Below are 17,759 nucleotides of genomic sequence, written 5' to 3' on the forward strand. Positions count from 1 at the left end.
ACAGCCACATGATGGCAGTAGAGTATCGGGCTGGACGTGAGCCCAAGCTTTGAGGAAGAAATGCAGAAGAGCAATCACCCCACGCATTCCTTATGCATTTTTTAAAAAATCTCATCCTTGCATTTAATCGACCTTTCACTAAAGTGCCTGTGTTGGGCCTATAGGGGACAAAGAGTCAAATTCAGCCCTACCCCTGCCCTCCTGCATCCACTTTGTCTAAGTAGCGTCTGTATATCTGGGGGCCAGGAAGGAGCTGTCACCAGGAGTCTTGGTGGGTCTGAGCAGTCACGGGTGTCTATATGTTTGCTTTCGGTGGAATGGAGACCTAGGCCGGGCACGTTGAAAACAAAGAAATTAATATGAGGGCAGGGATGGGGGGCAGGGGGGAAGCCAGCCACCTATGTTTTGAGTTGACCTCTTCCACAGGTATTCAAGTTTACCACTTATCAACTGTGTGATCTTCAGAAAGTTACTTTACTTCTCTGAACCTGATGGAGCTCAGTAATGGTTCATACATTATAGTCTCTCTGTTGGAAGAGAATGAGATAGCCCATGTAAGTTGCTTAGAACAGTGCCTGGCACACAGTAGATGCTCAATACAGATGTATTTATATACTATATGTTCCCATTTGGGGTTCTGGGACAGAGGCAGGCGGTGAGCTAGCTGATTTACTCAAAGGCCCCAAGGCCCATTGGGGAAAACAACAAATCTGGCTTTGGGACTGGGGCACTGGAATTAGGGCTCTCCAGAAGGCAAGATCATCATTATAGCAGCTACATTTATTGAGGGTTTTCTCTGCGCCAGGCACTGTCCCAAGCATGTTCTATGTACTAACTTATCTACTTCTCATGACAAGCCTCTGAGGCAGGTACTATTACTATCCCTGCTTTCGAGGTGACAGAACTGAGGGGCAGAACTGTAGAGAATTTTCCTGAGCCTTCTCTGCTGGTAAGGAGGGGAGGCCAGGGTTCAAACCCAGGCAGTCTGGCCTTGCAGTCATTCACACCCACGAGGGTGGCTGTACTCCTCTTAGGCAATGGGTGCTGTGGGAAGACAAAGCACTTACCTAGAGATGGGGACAGGGGTCATAGGAGGGGACCAGAGCAGGTATGGAATCCTGGGCTTAAAGCCCCTGCACATCACCTTCCTCATGTGTCAAATAGGGATGCTAACAGAATTTACCCCTGTGGATGGTCTTAAGGTTTCAGTGAGGTGAAGTATGTGAAGTACTCAGCACTGTGTTCTTGGAAGAACACCCAGCATGTGCTTGATGAATATTAGTTTTATTATTGTTAAGTTGACCTGGAGTCCAGGGATAAGTGCAAAGTTGGAGTATATCTGCATGAGCATTTTTCTAGCCTATCAGTTAGCTATTGCTGCGTAACTAACCACTCTACAACTCAGTGACCATTTAGTATTTATCACAGTCTACAGCACAAGGACAGCCCCCAGGATCTCCTTTGGGCAACTATTCATTCCTGAGAGAAGGTGTGGGTGGGGTTGACACCACCCTTGACACCAGGGGTTGTTTAGACCCTCTGGCTGCTTCAGGGATGACCTGCAGCGTAATTCTGACCGAGGTGAATCAAACTTAAGACTTTCCTTGTGTTGAAGCTGAGGAGGTGCAGGCAGGGGGAGCTTCCGCAGCCATCGGGCAATCGCAAGATATCGGAGAGCCCTGTGAGCATAAAGTTAACAGGCAGAGCTGAGTAGAGCCAGCCTGAGAAGAGGGGACTGCGGCTGGGAGACCACGCCACTCTCAGACCATCCGGCTTGGAGCCTGTCCTAGCCTGGAGTTCCCAGCTATGTGAGCAAGTAAATTCTCTTTCCTTAAGGCTATGTGGGTTGGATAGCTCGTCCCTCGCAGAGTCCTAAACAGATATGCCCAGAAGTGGGCAGTCCAGCAATGGACTGCTTTGGGGCTGGCAAAGCCATCAGGCAGCTAAAATGTGTCCTTTCTTTGTTCCTTCGTGGGTCAGAGATGCTGTCCTTTGCATCGTTGCTTTAATGAGTCAAAGTTGATTTCAGGATTCTGGAGTGATCGTCTTGTGCAATTAGACTGCGAGCAACTTGAGGGTAGGAACTGGGTCTCGTCCGTCTCCCCAGCAGCCAGCTTGGGGCAAGGCTCACACCAAGGTGCTTACCACACACTTGTTGAATGACAGGCTTCTTTTTCAGGGTTCTCAAGCAAGCACGGTTGCTTTGAGCCAGATAAGAGATTATGGAATGCACCCAAAATCTAGACCCTCAGCAGGCTGCACCGCATTGGAGCCTGGAATTAGCGAAAGGCCGCCACTGAGTGGTGAGTGGTTATGGGGGGACTCATGGATTCCCTGAGGCTGGCAGAAGACCTGGTTCTCTTCTGCAAAGGCCCCTGTGTGAAGGTCCACCAGAGGGCTCACTGGAAAGGAAAGGCCCGGTGTATTCCTTGACTACGGCCCGCAGGGAGCTACCTTCATCATGGGATCCTGCCGCCAATCCCACTGTGATGAGCTTGCTTGAGGGCAGGCAAGACAATGAATGTGTAAACAGCACGGCTGCGGGGTCAGATGGGCTGAATTCAGATTCGGGCTCCTTCACTTCCTAGCCTGAGCTCGGACAAGTTGCTTAGCCTCTCAGAGCCTCCATTTCATCTTCTGCAGAATGGGGTTTAAGAAGGGTACTTACCTTCAATAGCTGTTTTGAGAATTTGATGAGAAATGCATACTTAATCTAGTGTCTGGGACAGAAATAAGTGATCAACAAACACTTCACACATGCACACACACAGTTCCAAGGGGCTGTATCACACGTGTGTAGACAACAGGTGCTAAAATGCTGCATACGCAGTCACACTGGCAATAGTATCCTGTGGCCTCCGCTGACCTCCGCTGATTCGTCATAAGCTCAGGAAGGCCTCTCCTCAGATGACGGCTCCCCCTCCCCCTTGCCTTTGCTCTGACCGTCCTGGTTCTCGCTTTCCCAGCAGGCACCCCACACTTACCTCCTTCAGTTAGCTCTGCAGCGGACGCAGTCCTCTTTGGAAACTTGGCCTTCACAATGTTCGACCTGAGCTAAAGGACATCTCAGGGATGCTTCCCGGGGGAAGCACACTGACCGTGGACTGGAGGGTAGGAACACCCCCCTGGGGCCTCCCCATCCCCAGCGGGCGACCTCACCCTTCCAAAAAGCCACCGGAGCACGTTTGAGAAAAGTTAAGCTGTTTTATTTCACAGGATAGCTCCACGTCAAACCAGCAGGCACCATCAGAATACGCGACAGAGGATCCAGTCAGACACTCTACAGCACGGGCGCTGGGTTGTAAGGTAGAGAAATGATGTCCGGGAGAGGGCAACACTTATCGCCACACGGGGACAGGCAACCAGCAATCTCCTAGGGTGATTTCGGTTTGATTTTCCTGACAGTTTGGGGAGGAAGGAAACCAAAGGAAACGAAATAGACCAGCCACTCTGAAGCAATCAGAACCAAACCTATTGCCAAACCGAGTAAACAGTCACACTGCCGGGGACTAGAGCCTGAGCAGAAACTCTGGCCAGAAGCTACTTCCATTCGAGGGAAGCAAAACGCACTCTGGCTGCTCTGGTTCAAGGTTGTCGTTTGCCTGTCATTTGTCCTTTCACACAGAAAGGAGGTGTCGGCAAGGGGCAGTCCCAGAGGATGAGACGGCGGGACCCTGGCAGATCAACCTCAGAGAGGCAAGGAGGACGCAGACCTGGCAGCAAAGCCCCTGCCCTCAGCTCCCCCAGCAGCTTTAGGTATGTGCGGAATTCTCCACACGGCTGCTCAGAGGAGCGGGGACCCCAGAGAACCGGGGAAGTTGCCATGAAACATCACCATTAGCTCTGCACAGCAGAAAATCATCTTAGCAACACCTCGGCTCACCCGCTTCCTGCCTTTTCCTCCAGGTCTCCCTCCCTGAACCCAGCAGCCCCTAACCCCCATGGTTGTGAGCCAGCCGTCCTTCTTTCTAGGTTTCTCAGGAGGATGAGGCATTTGCTCTAGTATGAAAAGTTAGGGACAGAGAGACTGAGAGGAAGAACCGTTCCATTAGGCCTCATGGTTTTCCATCAGCTGTGTACGTGCGCTGAGCGCCAGGTAATGACCAGGTCCCAGGAAGTCCTCTGCATCCGTGCCTCCTGAATGAGAAAGAAATCCCCCTGACAAGGCACTCCGAGGGCCTCCAACAGGAAAGCAAGCCCCACGCCAGGCCCTTCCCTGTGCTGGCCCCCTGGGGGTACCACCAGCCAGTTCTGGAGTGTTTGTTTATAAGGCAGATCGCTGAGCTGCTAGTTCCGCCGGCAGCCGAGGGATGACTCCACTTCCCTGCATCTCTTCCCACTTGGATTTCTTCATGGAATAGGAACCTTTCGACCCTCGGGAATCCGTTTCTCTCCTGCCCCTGGGCCCAGTGACCTCAGAGAAAAGACTCCCAAGTCTGATTCCCAAGCTGACAATTCCCTCCAGTTGTGCGCTCTGTCTGGGGTTCAAAAGGCGCTTCAAGGTGAGAAATCGTTAGCACTGAAAACAAGGAAAGGCAAGAATTTTTCACAGAATCCCACAGCTCAGAGCAGCTCTTTAAGAGGAAAGGGGACTAAAGGGAGAGAGTGAGAGAGGGGTAGGAAGCACGGCTCATTCTCCGTTTTATCCAAGAAAGGTCCTTAGTGGCCAGAGGCTGGGCCCCAGGCCCAGGAAACTAGACCAGGAATGAATTGTCTTTGGTCAGTTTTAAATGAACATCTTGCTGGTTCATTCCTAAAAGAGACTGAACACCAGTAACACATAAAGACAAAAGGCTTGACCTCAGGGTAAGTTGAAGGTTAAGAAACTGTTCTGTGAAGAAAAAAAAAAAAAAAAAATTGCCCGTTATCAATGAACTGATCAGTACAGCTTTCGGTAATCGTGATGGACAAGCAGGTAAACACCACTTCCCCTTGTACAACTGGTTATACTGAGGACTACTAACTAGGTTACTACGTTTCCCCCCACGCTCACTGTACAGTTAGGTTTCTGGTACTTGTTTTTTACACTGATCTATCTACTAGGTGCAAAGATTTGGTGAGTGGCATTGGCTGTGATTTCATTGTAGCCTTTTTAAAAATTACAGTTTCACATTTTAACAGTTACTTTCCAGCATTTAAGCAAATACAGCAATATATAGTGGACTAACACAGGCAGGAGTCAGGACGAGAATGCCAATGCTCGTGACAGGGGGCGGGCCTGGATGCGCGTGGAGGGGGCCTGAGACATGCAGGGCGCCAGATGGGTGGGGCAGGGGGAAGTACTTTTCCACGTGGTTCTGCGTCAAGGCTCAGATTTGGAGCTGGATGAGTGAGGTGTGAGCTTCCCTAAATGTGAACTCACCAGCCATTTCCCAATGGAAGAATAGGTGCCTAAAGAAAACGGCAAAGGCTCTGCCCTCAGGTAATTCAGTGAAAGGCAGGCCTATTTTCAATAAGGAAAGAAGAAGTTAGTCATTTCAGAGGAAAATCCACATGATCTGACTGGTGTTATGTATTTCAGGCAACAGATCTGTCAACTCAGATTTTCACTTTTCGTCTGGTAGTCATGGCAGAGAATGTGGCATTTTGCACAGGAGGCCACTGCATTTAAGGTCTGCGAGTCTCTCTGGGGTGGACATGAGAAGTCTCTTATCCCACTGAACAGCACAGCCTCCTTGCAAATAAATGACTTTAGGAGCTGGACCCAGCCCCACTCTCAGCCATCTATTAAATCTTGGACAAGTCACAGCCATCCTAAGGCCTTGCTTCCTCTCCTAACCTGTAATATGGGGGTATGTTTATGTGCTAAAAAGACAGAGGGCTCCTGGCTCGTTCTGAGGCTCTTTCATTTCCAGGAGTTATAGGCAAAACAAGGAAGGTCAAGTTTGTCACTGGCCTCTCCCTGGCATTCTCTTTTTGTGCCCTTTCTTATTCTTTCCTCCACTGTGTGCCCTCAAGGCCAGTGCTTCAGGCCAGGCAGCGTGGCTCACCACCCCTATACACCTAGGTAACGTGGCTTCATAGGTCCCCCCGTCTGGGGACCAGAGGAGAGGGCGAAACTTAATCCAATGGGCTGAAATGGTGATGATGGAATGTCAAGAGGTGATGTACCTGCAGGACCGGGCTTCATGGCTCTTATGAAGCTGGCAGGAAAATTCCACTGCCCACTTCTCAAATGCCATTAGGAGGTTTCAAAAGGATGGCGCTGGATGGTTTTCACCTTAGTGATGACCGTGAAGAGAGCAATCGTGTTGGCACAATGCTTTCTAGGTTGCATGGCTTGCTCGCTTACATTTTTATGGAGCAGGAGACAGAGGTTCAGTGAGGTGGGTGACACGCCCCCCAAACCTAACCCCATATTTTCAATTGAGTTAAATGTGCTGGAGGAGGTGGGCAAAAGGGAAGGGAAAGGGGAGAGGGAAGCTTATTTCATTGCATAAAGTCCACCGAAGCGTTCTCTAGGACGGCAAGTGCCAAGGACTCCCTCCCCGGCCCTGGTCTGAGGTGGGCACTTACGGTCCCGTGTGGTTCATGCAAGAGGCCACCAGCCAGAGCGTGTCACGGCCTGATTTCAAATTAAAATGATGGGACTCAAAGTCTCCTTGCCTGTTTAGTTCCAGATTTTGACACAGTATAATTAGTAGAAAGAGGAAAAGACAAAATTAAATATTTTGAAAATGGTATAAGTTAAACCTCTATAGTTACCACAGATTTATTCCTACAGCGTTTCTAGGTTTTGAAGTGTTCCACACCACTGTTTGGGTTTTTTTTTTCCTTTTTCCCAACCACACATAATACTGCGCTACGATGGGGCTCAGGCTCTCACCATCCCCTCTTCTACAGTCGAACACAGGCCGCCGCAGACAGGGCTCTTCTCGCCAACGTCCTCCATGCCTTTGGGGTGCAGTTGGTCTTGGCCCCCGTGTGGAAAGGCAGGGTCTCTGGGGTGGATGGGGGGGAGGGGCTCTGTGAAGGGTTCCCCACCTCTGGGAGCAGCCTGCCCGGGGTACCACCTGCCCCACCCTTCCTTTAGGGGCAGACTGTTCTGGAAGGCCACAACTTCTGGAGACAGTGGGAGACTGGTTTTGTTTTTCTGCAGGTTAGTAGTATATTGCTTCATTCGCAGTTACTGTGGGCCTTAAATTCTCCCAGAAAAGTCCCTGCAAATCCCACCAAATAACTCAGCGGGAGATGTTTGGTGGCATGGGTCTGAGGTAAATCTAAGTTTCGTAAAAAGAAAAAGGAGATCCTATATACATTTCATATGTGTGTCCAGATCTAGTATATGTATATAGATGCATAAATATATATATACACACACACACTCCTACAGACACATACGTACATATATACGTGTACATATGCACATACACATACATACACACGTATGGATGCATGTAGAGAGAATGTCGAGAGAATAACTTTCCAGTGACGATACGCGGGTGAAGCCATTTAACATTTGCCACGACCTCGGGAAAGGCTCCGGCTGGGGCGGCTGCTCCTCTCCGCTTGGCCGTCTGTGTGCACACAGGAGGGAGGCCCGTGGATTCATGTGGCTGAAGGTGAGCTGTGGCTCGGGCCTGGGCCTCAGCTCCACACAGACCCGCTCCCAGGCTGACCTTCCGGGCCCTGCCCGACAAGGCCAGGAGCACCGGGAGGACGTGGGAGTCACAGAGGCCACCCTCGGCCACGGCGGGCCACGGCGGGCCGGGGCGGTGCCCGCCACCCCGCAGGTCACATGGTGCCCGACTTGTCGGCCGAGCTGTTGGGGAACATCTTCTCGGTGGGCGTCACGGCCGGGCTGCCCACGCCCGAGCTGCTGCTGCTGCTGGACCGATGCTGGACCACGGGCCGCACCGGCCGCATGGGGGGCGGGCGCAGCTGGGCGCCGGCCAGGCGGGCGGACAGGGCTGGCTTGAAGGTGGTCATCATCTCGGTGGAGGAACTGCTGCTGCGACGCATGGCGGCGTCGGGGTCGCGGATGACGATGGTGTGCAGGGGGCTGGCCGGCTCTGAGCTGATGGGGCCTGGCGGGTTCTTCAGGGGCTCCAGGGTGTCCAGCACCACATCTGGCGCCTGCTTGACTGTGTTCTGCCTCTCCAGTTCCCGCAGCTCGTGCAGAGCTGTGCTCATGGTCTTCTCGATGTCCTGGGGACAGGGAGAGCGCTCGTCAGCACAGAGTCTGGAGGGCTGGGATCTAACCCTTCTGGGGCTGCTACCCAGCTTGTAGGATTCTTAGGGAGGCTTCCCCACAAATCTCATGGAAGGGATGGAGATTGGATCCCAGGGACTCTTATAACCATAAGGAAAATCAGTGTGAGTATCACAGACCTAGTGGTGGCAGGCTCTGCAGTCAGACAGACCTGGGTTCAAATCCTATTTCTGTGACTTCCCTGCTGTGTGACTGTGGGCAAGCCACCTTACCTCTCTGAGTCACAGAATCCTCATTTGTAGATTACAGACATGTATAATACTGACCTCAAGGGGTTGATGAGTGTATTTAATGATATGGTCCCTGCGAAGAGCATGGCATGGCACCTGGTACCTAGTGAGTATTTCCAAATAATGACAATAACAATGACAATAACAGCTAAAACCAAGCACCAATTCAAGCCCCTTCCCCTAACAATTCATTTAATCCTCTCACTTATCTGGTAGGAACTACCATTACGCTCACGTCACACATGAGGAAATGGAAGCTCAGACTGGTTAAGTAACTTGTCCAAGGTCACACAGCTACTTAGCAGCATAGTAGTTCTGGCTCCAGCGTTCATGCCCCTAACTATTATTATTAAAAAATATATCTCTCCTTTGTCCATAGGAAATTTGTGTGGAGGTTGTATATCAGAATGTTTGCAATGCTCACCCCAGGATGATAGGACTGTTACTTTCTTCTCTGTATTATAATCAGAACAATTTTTTTAAAAATGGAAAATTTAAAAAGCAACAAAAATCTTCATCTGCCTACACAATTCCCAGAGATATTGCGATATTTAAGAGCTCATCAGCATGAGAGCACTTTGACACAGAGAGAGATTCTGGCAGCCCAGAGGGCCAACCTGGGGCTCAGCATTCCAGGAGTGAGCACTGGAGCTGGATGACAGCATTTAACCCAGGAGCCCTGGGCCTGGATGCAGAGCCCAGGTTTGGGAGGGAAAAAGGTTCCTCTGCTGCCGCTGCTGGGCAACCTCGGGCAAGTCTCAGTGGCTCCGCACAACACTCAGTCCAGGTGCTGAAAGCCCCCTGCTGGCCGTGAAGATGGGATGAGACAGTGGACGTGATGACACTTTGTGAACTGCTGGATGGTGGTTTTCACACTCCCTTCAGCCAGAGTCCTCGGGTCCCGTGGGGTTTCCCAGGGATGCCTCCACACAGAGGCAGGGGGAGCTGCTCAGGCTGAGCTGGGCCACCGAGAGGACAAGGAGGGACAGAACCGCTGCTGGAAAGTGCTGACCCACCTCAGGCTCCGGGATGACTATTGAGACACACTAGCTTTTCTGCCCTGGGGCAGCTCTGGGAAAACTGAAAGTCTGGTCAGACTGATGGGGCTGGTGCCCACAGGGGTCCTGCCGGCCCCTTCCTCGTCCACGTCTTCTTTCACCTCCTCTCCTCCCCTGTCCTCAGGCAGCTCCTGCCCGCTGGGCCTCCACGACAGGCTCCAATCTGGCCTCCATCAGGGTCCCAGCCTATCATCTTGTTTGGTGAAGAGACTACTGATGATTAGCTAATGGCTAATATTAGCATTTATGCTTCCCCAGGACATTTTATCCTTTGCCCTTAACACTGTCTACTTTAAAGAAGATGCTGTTTGTGCCTTTACCTACAAGGAATAACTGTGGGGCTGTGACGGGGGTCCCACCTGACAGGAGAGAAGGCAGTCCTGTCCCAACCTTTGCTACATCCCAACCCTGCAGTGATCAAGCCCGCCTTCCGCGTCTCAGTCTGCTTAAAGTCCCCCACTGACATCACTACTCTGTCTGCTCTACTCCAGCAGGAGCCAAAAGGCAAAACTAATAAATAAAATATAATTATCGCCCCTCCACCACCATCCCCACCACCACCACTCCACCCTCGCAGAGTGTGAGTCAGGAAGACAGCGAGTCCAGAGAAAGATCAGCTGGGGGGTTTAGGCGTGAGCCTTGCGTTAGTCTGAGAGGTGATGCCGTGATCTCAGAGTGGAGCTGCAGAGAGGCGCTGGGGAGCACGGACAGCGGGGGAAAACGATCCCTTTTCACCTCCTCTCGAACGAGACCTTCCCACCTTGGATGGCGGTGCTGCCAGATCCCCAAACTGCCTCTTTAACTGGGCTCCAGTCTAAATCCTAAAAGACATTTTGAGACCAGAGGATTTCAGGTAACTCCACCTACTACTACATAGCTGCCCTCCGCAGCCTGCAATGTCAAGTGCTCATCAGAGCCAATGCTGAGCAGGCTGGAGGCCATCCAGGGTGCCCTTGGCTATTTACATACCGTTTCCCATGCTCTGCTATCGAATGGCAGCTATCAAATTAGCGTGTGGAGATATGTCTGCAGACAGAAAATGCGAGCGGCATGCCCCACGTGTATTCTTTAGGCCGCTCTTGCAAAATGCTCTGTGACTAAAGGTCAAAGAAGTCTGGGAGATGGGTGTGCCCTGCTCTCTTTCTTGAAGATTCACAATGCACATCAACATATTTAATAATGCTTGTTGCAGACAACCCATTCAAATTTGCAAGACCAGCATTCCCCAAACTTTCTTGACCATAGAACACCTTTTTCCCCTCCACTAATACCCCATGGAACCAGTCTGCTGTGGGACCTGCTTTGGAAACAGTGGCGTAGACTTCATTTGATTCTCCGTGTAAAGGGCTCTGGGCCAGGCCTCAGGTGGCCTGACCTTCCAGGTGACCGTGGATGCTAGGGCAATGCTTCCCAAGAGAATGGCCTCCAACAATGGAGGGAGCAGCAGGCTGCCCGGCTGCTCTGCTGGACCCATGCCAAGATGCTGATACCTTGGGAGTGGGCATTGAGACCTGGGGCCAAAGTAGATCCTGCGAGGTGTTTCACTTGCTGTGTTGATATCCCTGAGAACCTTTCCTGGCCTCCTCTAGAACACAGCCCCCAAGCTCTCAGCTTTCCCTTCCCCTTGTGAACAGGGATTCAAGGCCACTCTTCACAATACAATCCTAACCGACCCAAAGGTTCTAACTGTCTCTCTTTTCTAAACTGGGAGAAAACACTGGGAAGGGGATTCATAATGGGCATCCTGCCAAGTTCCAGAGGGAAAAATGGAAACTTCTGAACTATGATAAAAGTATCAAAAACACAGGAAAGTAGCTATGCAAATTATTAAACAACTTGAACAAACTGTCTCATAACAATTTCTTAAATGGATGTGTTTGGTTTGCTTGGCAAGTGTAAAAATCACACAGGTTTCTCATCCAGATTTTTAAAAAGTTATTTAAAAAAACACAAAACTCTAAAAGCACTCTTGAAACGCAGAGTCCCCTCATTCAAGACTCCTGACCCAGCTGCCATTTCACAGCTGTGTGTTACTGGTTGGCATCTCTCTCTTCTCTAAACCATAAGCTCCATGTGGGCAGGGCCTGGATCCATTTTAGGTCAATTATACTCTCAGTGCCAGCCAGTGATTGCCACACAACAGATGCTCAATGAGTATTTGTCAATAAATGAATGAATGAACAAATGAATGAATGAATGACAAGATGAACGAATGAAAACATGAAGAGCACAATCTTGCCATGTTATGGAGACGTCTACCATTACCACATCCCCACATCCAGGAATCCCACCTCTGGCCCTGGAGACTGGGCCCTTGGGTCTTCACAGGAGCCCCAGCCAGCAGTTGCACCCATCCAGCTTCCGCTCCCACAGGGGGGCCAGCTCATTATCTACCTCACGTTCTGGCTTAGCCTGAGCCTGGCCTGAAGGGCGAAGGGGTTCCCCCGTCTGCAGGTGCCCACCCCCTGCCCCTCTGGGTGTCGGCTGGCGCAGCCTGCCTTCCCGCCGGCCCTTACTTCTGCCAGGGCCTCGGCCTCCAGGGACTTGTGGTCCCCCAGGCTGCTGTGCCTGGTGGAGCCGCACGTCGACCGGATGCAGTGCCCTTCGGAGAGCGCCTTCTTGTCGGGGTAGTTGATGCTGCCGGCGCTCCCGAACGTCGCCATCCTCCGCTTCTCGGGGCTCTCGATCCGCCCCCGGGAGAGGGGGATTTTGTGGGGACTGCTGGGGCAGGCGGCGGCCCGGGGTGGCGTGTCTATGCTGGGGCCCAGGCCCCGGGGCGGGCTGTGTGTGTCTCCCCCGCTTCGGCGCCTGGGGATGGCTGCTCCATCAGATCGTAACCGCACTCTGCAAAGGAGCCAGGGGGCGGGGCGTGGGGCAGAGGTCAACCCTGGCCAGTGTCACACGGGTCAGCCAACCCCCAGGCCAAACGCTACACACTAGTCTAGGGAGTGGGTATAGTAAAGCCTCGTTCAGCCAGACTCTGCGGTCCTGCAGGGAAGGCACTGTCTGAGCACGTGACTCAGGCCCGCGGGTTTCATCTGCACACACGAAGGAGTCGGGGGCGTTCCAAGCTCCAGCCGGGGGTGGTGCCAATTACATAGTGAATCTCGTCTACACGTTAGGTCAGGGCCAGGAGGATTTCAACCTGGGAACACTTCGCTCCGGGTTAGGTGGGCCCATGGTATGTTCTTAAGCAGTTTAGAGGTCTCCATGATTCCAAAGGGCCTCTGACTGGTCTGAGGCATTGAGGCTTGACTATACCAAAGAGTTACCAGCTCCCTGCAAGCTCCCTGAAAGATGGCCCTGGTTTCCGTGGGGCAGCACAGACAACAAGCCTGGTGAAAACAGCGTGGGCTGGGGCTCAGGACACTGGGTTCTAAGCTCAGAAGGCCCCCCTGGGAACTGACCACAGCCCAGTGTTGTCACCAAAGGCTGTTCCTATGAGGCTTTTCCAGACCTTGGATAACTAGTCATTAAGAGTAAAATGTGCATCACTGGAACGCCTTGCGTGCACTTGGATACCTTTCACCCCTCAGGGAGGCCTGTGGTGGAGTGAAAAGGGGACTAGAGTGTCTATCAGGAAGGCGAATTCTTGTCCTGTCTCTGTCACAGACTTTCCAGTGACCTCTTTCAGACCCACTTTATTAATCTGTTAAATGGGCATAATATTCCTTGCCCACCTTCTGAGGGAGGTTCAGTAGGTGGGAAAGCACTTTGAAGAGGTTCTACCCACAGGAGATTTTGCTGTGTCCTATGGAGGGCACTGAAGACTCAAAGGCACTGGTGAGGGGAGGGAAGGCTAGAAGTGGCAAGGGGGCGGGGAAGAGGGGCAGAGTGCGGGAATGGATTGTGACGGGGACCAAGCTCAGTGTGGTCAGCAGCGCTTTAGACCCTGGGCCACCAGCCAAGCTAAGCACCTCCTGTGGGCACCCCAACAGCACCAAAGCATTGGTGTTCGAGAGGAAGAGTACTGGGAAAGAACGAGAAGAAGGTAGATGAAAGAGGACAGAGGGAGAGGGAAATTGAGGCAGGAGAAGATACGGCCCCCCTGGAAGTCAAGGGACCATGACTCTGTCATCTACCTACCCCAACTGTCCATCTGCCCTGATTCTATCACTTATCAGCACCCTGAACCGAACGGAATACACTGAAAAGAGGCACTGGGACTTTTGCTGAAATAACTTCATAAACATATGTTCCTATTGTGGCTGATTTCTCTGGCTTTATCTGCAAGTGCCCCATGTGTGGGTTGATCCCATGACCTCTCCACCAGAAAAACAAAGAATATGACATTTTGAGAATTCGATTAAGAAAGCAGTGACACACTGCCAGCTTTCCTTTCCAACGTCACATCTTGTGGGGAAGAAGGGGCCACGACAGCCTCCCTCTCTCCCTCCTTCTCTTTTCCTTATTGTATTTTTTTCTTTAAACAGCCACGTGCTTTGGACTATACCTGTAGAGGGAGTGAGGAGCCCAGCTCCGTACCTGGCGGAAAGATCATGTGACAGCCCCGCCCACACGCAGGAGTGAAGAAACTGGCAAATCTGCTCCCACCAAATATGTGCGTGGAGCCGAGTGTCAATTTGCCCCCACGAAGTGGGTGTGAGGCTTCTGTTTCTGCAGTGCACTTCAGGGACTAAGTGAGCTTTACATTTTTAAATATAACAACTTAGGTCTTCAACAGAAAGTGGGGAGGAGGTGTAAGAACTGGAGACAGAGAGGAAAAATACTTGCCAACTTGCAACTCTCTCTTTCCCGTTTATTATTATTTTAAATAAAAAGCATTGGTTGCCAATATGTCTTTCCTCCTCTTTCTCCACCTCTGCCCCAAGCTGGTTCACTTTCTACCTGACATTCTAGGCCAGTTCCAGCCAGCCCACCAGCTGTGCCCCATGTCATATCTTGTGGGGAAGAAGGGGCCACAACAACCTCCCTCTTTCCCTCCTGTGCTCTTGCTTCTCCCCAGTCAGACACAAACCAGCACTGTACTAGCCGCAAAGAATGAATCCGCGTTTCCTACCGGCCCATCACCCCCCCAAAGCCGTAATCCGAGATGTGCTCCGTGGGGGACTGGAGGTCGTTTTTGGAGGAGGCCTTGTCGTCCAGCAGTGGCCCACTGCTGGCCTCGCTGTCGGCCTTTTGGCTCAGGCTGTCCGAGAAGGCATCGTCCCTGGGGAGAAGGACAGACGTGAATTGGGAGGGATTCGCTCCAGAGAACCGACATGTGCTGAGACCTGAGGGGCTGGATTCACACACACCTCGTGGTTGAGCCGCTGCTGCTTCTCCAGCAGGAGGCCCTCTGTGGCACCGCCCGTGCCTACCTTCTCCTCCCCTCATCTAGGCTCTTCTCTCCCAGCTGCTCGAGACTGGGATAAGCTAAAGGGGAGGGTGTGCTGGAGAAATGGGGGAGGGGGCCTGCAAGCTGAGCCCTGGGCGATGAGCAGCAGTTTGGGGGTCCAGCGAGGCAGAAGGAAGGCATCTCCATCCCTCTCCGCACCCGGGGCTTTGAACAGGTGTGAGGGGCCTGGAGCTTGTTGGGGTGCCCTGCCCACCTCCCCCCCATGACCTCTCCCTGACCTCAGAGGCCTGGGGACATCAGAGAGCTGCTTTGGATCGTCTTGTTGTTTGCCGAGCTCTGGACTTTTCTCTGTCTCCAGACCGTCCCCTTGAGGCCCAGCTTGGTGGCTGCTTCCTTGGTAAATCAGTTCCACCTGAGGCAGACTGGAGCTCGGAGGGAGTGTGTGCAGGAACCTTCACAGGCTTTCAAAGAATGGAAGGTGTAGACTTTCTGGGCATTATGGTGGGGCTAGGTATTTGGGATGTAGGGCTTTTTTTTAATGCTCAAAATTCTTTTTCAAAAAATAGTACCCTCTTAGCTGGAAATGAAGGGATGATTGTTTCTGCCCATCTCCTGAGACAGCCACCTCGGGGTAGAGAATGGTGGGCTATTAAGAGGGGAGTGGGATGGCCACTGGCTACAGGGAAGGCCCAGGAGGGTGGAGGTATATGGCAAGATCCACTGGACACTGAGAACCATAGTGGGTGATAAACGCCCTGGAGGCTGTCAGGTGGGCCGGGATGGTGAGCCAAGGGCACCAAACATTGTCCCTGTGGACTCTGAAGGATGAGCAATTTGCTTATTTGTTAAGTAGGTTACCATTCAAAGGGAGGTTAGACATAATCCATTCTTACGGAAGACCAAGTGTGTCATACCAGGGAGAGCAAAGTGCTGTCATACAATCCAGTACTCCCATTCCTGTGCCCATTCCAGACATCACTAATCAATCATGGCATTCTTCACAGAAGATCTCAATTCCCACTCACATGTCCTGTACAACTATGTACTGATGTGGGATGAGCCCATCCACGCCGTTGTGACGACCCTCCCACCAGTCCTCGGAGGCGCGGTGGTACAGGAGCAGTGAGGCTCCCTTCTTGAAGGACAGCTCACGCGGGGACCGCCCCACGTAGTCAAACTTGGCGATGGCCTCGATCTGCTCCACTTCTAGAAGGAAAGCAAGGGGAAGAGCATCTATGAGGCCAGCAGAAGAGCAGCCCAGGAGCCTCACTCAGATGGCCCTGGCTTCTGTGGGGCAGCACAGACAACAAGCCTGGTGAAAACAGCGTGGGCTGGGGCTCAGGACACTGGGTTCTAGGCTCAGGTCCACTCTCCATGCTGTGATCTCAGGCAGGCCATCTAACTTCCCCAAATGGAAAATGGGGCTGAAATACTACATCCTTACCTTCCACTGCCCTTCTTGTTCTCCACTTTTTAACACTTATTAAAACAATATTATAAGAAATTTCTTTTTCTTCTATCCCTTAATGCCAGCTCTGTTTCCATTTTTCCATGAACCCTTTCCCTCTTTGTTCACTTATAATACCACCAGTGGTTCTTACCTTTTGGGAAGTCAAACAGATGTTATATATGGATTCCCTTCCATGCAAAATATTGTACACAATTTTTAAGGGTTCCCAGAAGCTTCTCTTCAGAGCTCATTTTTATGGACTGAATTCTGTCTTCCCTCAAATCCAAATGTTGCAGCCCTCACTTCCAATGTAATGGTATTTGGAGATGAGGTGTTTAGGAAGTAATTAAGCTTAAGTGAGGTCATAAGGGTGGGGCCCTAATCTGATAGAACTGGTGTCACTCTGAGAAGAGGAAGAGACGTCGGAGATCTCTCTTTCTGTCTCTTCACGTGCACAGTGGAAAGGCCTTGTGAGGACACAGTGAGAAGGCAGCTGTCTACAAGCCAGGAAGAGAGACAACAGCAGAGCCCAACCCTAATGGCACCTTGATCTTGGACTTCTAGCCTCCTGAACTGTGAGGAAATATATTTCTGTTGTTTAAGTTCCTCAGTCTGTGGTATTCTATTATGGCAGCCTGAGCTGACTAACACACTCATCCATGAACTTAATTTGGGGAGCGGGAGAATTCTTATGGGGGCTATAGATCAAGCATATCTCTTTGCACACACACATTCACCCATCAAAGCTTTATTCTTCTCTGGTCAGTGACAGGCCCTGCCTGAGTTAAGCAATGAGAACATAGCTCTTGCCCTTGAGACACTTCTACTGCCCAGCTCTGTCACCTCTTGTTTGTGTGACCGCAGGCAGGTTACATAATTTCTGTACATTTCAGTTGCCTTTAGGAGACTTAAACGATAATCCATGAAAGAAGACAAAAAGATGGCCAACAGGTGCATGAAAAGATGCTCAACATCATTAATCATCAGGAAAATGCAAATCAAAAATCAAAGCCATGAGATATCACCTCATACCTGTTAGAATGGCTATTATGAGAAAGACAAGAAACGACAAGAGTTGGCGAGGATGTGGAGAAAAGGAAACCCTTATGCACTGCTGGTGGGAAATAAATTGGTGCAGCCCCTACAGAAAACAGTATGGGGTTTCCTCCAAAAACTAAAAATAGAACTACCATGTGATCCAGCAATTCCACTTCTGGGTATTTATCCACAGGAAATGAAAACACTTAACTTGAAAGGATACCTGCACCCCCAAGTTCATTGCAGCACTATTTACAATAGCCAAGACATGGAAGCAACCAAAATGTCCATCGACAGATGAATGGATAAAGAAGATTGGTGTATATAAACAATGGAAAATTATTCAGCCATAAAAAAAGAAGGAAATCCTGCCATTTGCAACAACATGAATGGACCTTGAGGGCGTTATGCTAATAAAATAAGTCAGACAGAAGAAGACAAATAGTGTATGATCTCATTTGTATGTGGAATC

General features: G+C 51.1%; 1 protein-coding gene across 3 annotated transcripts in view; it reads right to left on the minus strand.

Moving 5' to 3' along the window:
• Positions 1–3,195: 3,195 nt before the first annotated feature.
• SRGAP3 (SLIT-ROBO Rho GTPase activating protein 3) overlaps positions 3,196–17,759 on the minus strand; it is a 254,990-nt gene continuing 240,426 nt past the window's right edge. For all 3 annotated transcript variants that reach the window (XM_060022967.1, XM_060022966.1, XM_060022965.1), the window contains 4 exons: positions 15,825–16,005; positions 14,521–14,670; positions 12,017–12,344; positions 3,196–8,148 (listed from right to left, as the gene is read on the minus strand). In XM_060022967.1, coding sequence (XP_059878950.1) covers positions 7,735–8,148; positions 12,017–12,344; positions 14,521–14,670; positions 15,825–16,005 — 1,073 coding nt within the window. In that variant the 3' untranslated portion in view covers positions 3,196–7,734. The remainder of the gene's footprint in view (positions 8,149–12,016; positions 12,345–14,520; positions 14,671–15,824; positions 16,006–17,759) is intronic.

Source organism: Delphinus delphis, chromosome 10, assembly GCF_949987515.2.
Source record: "Delphinus delphis chromosome 10, mDelDel1.2, whole genome shotgun sequence".
Classification (NCBI taxonomy): Eukaryota; Metazoa; Chordata; class Mammalia; order Artiodactyla; family Delphinidae; genus Delphinus; species Delphinus delphis.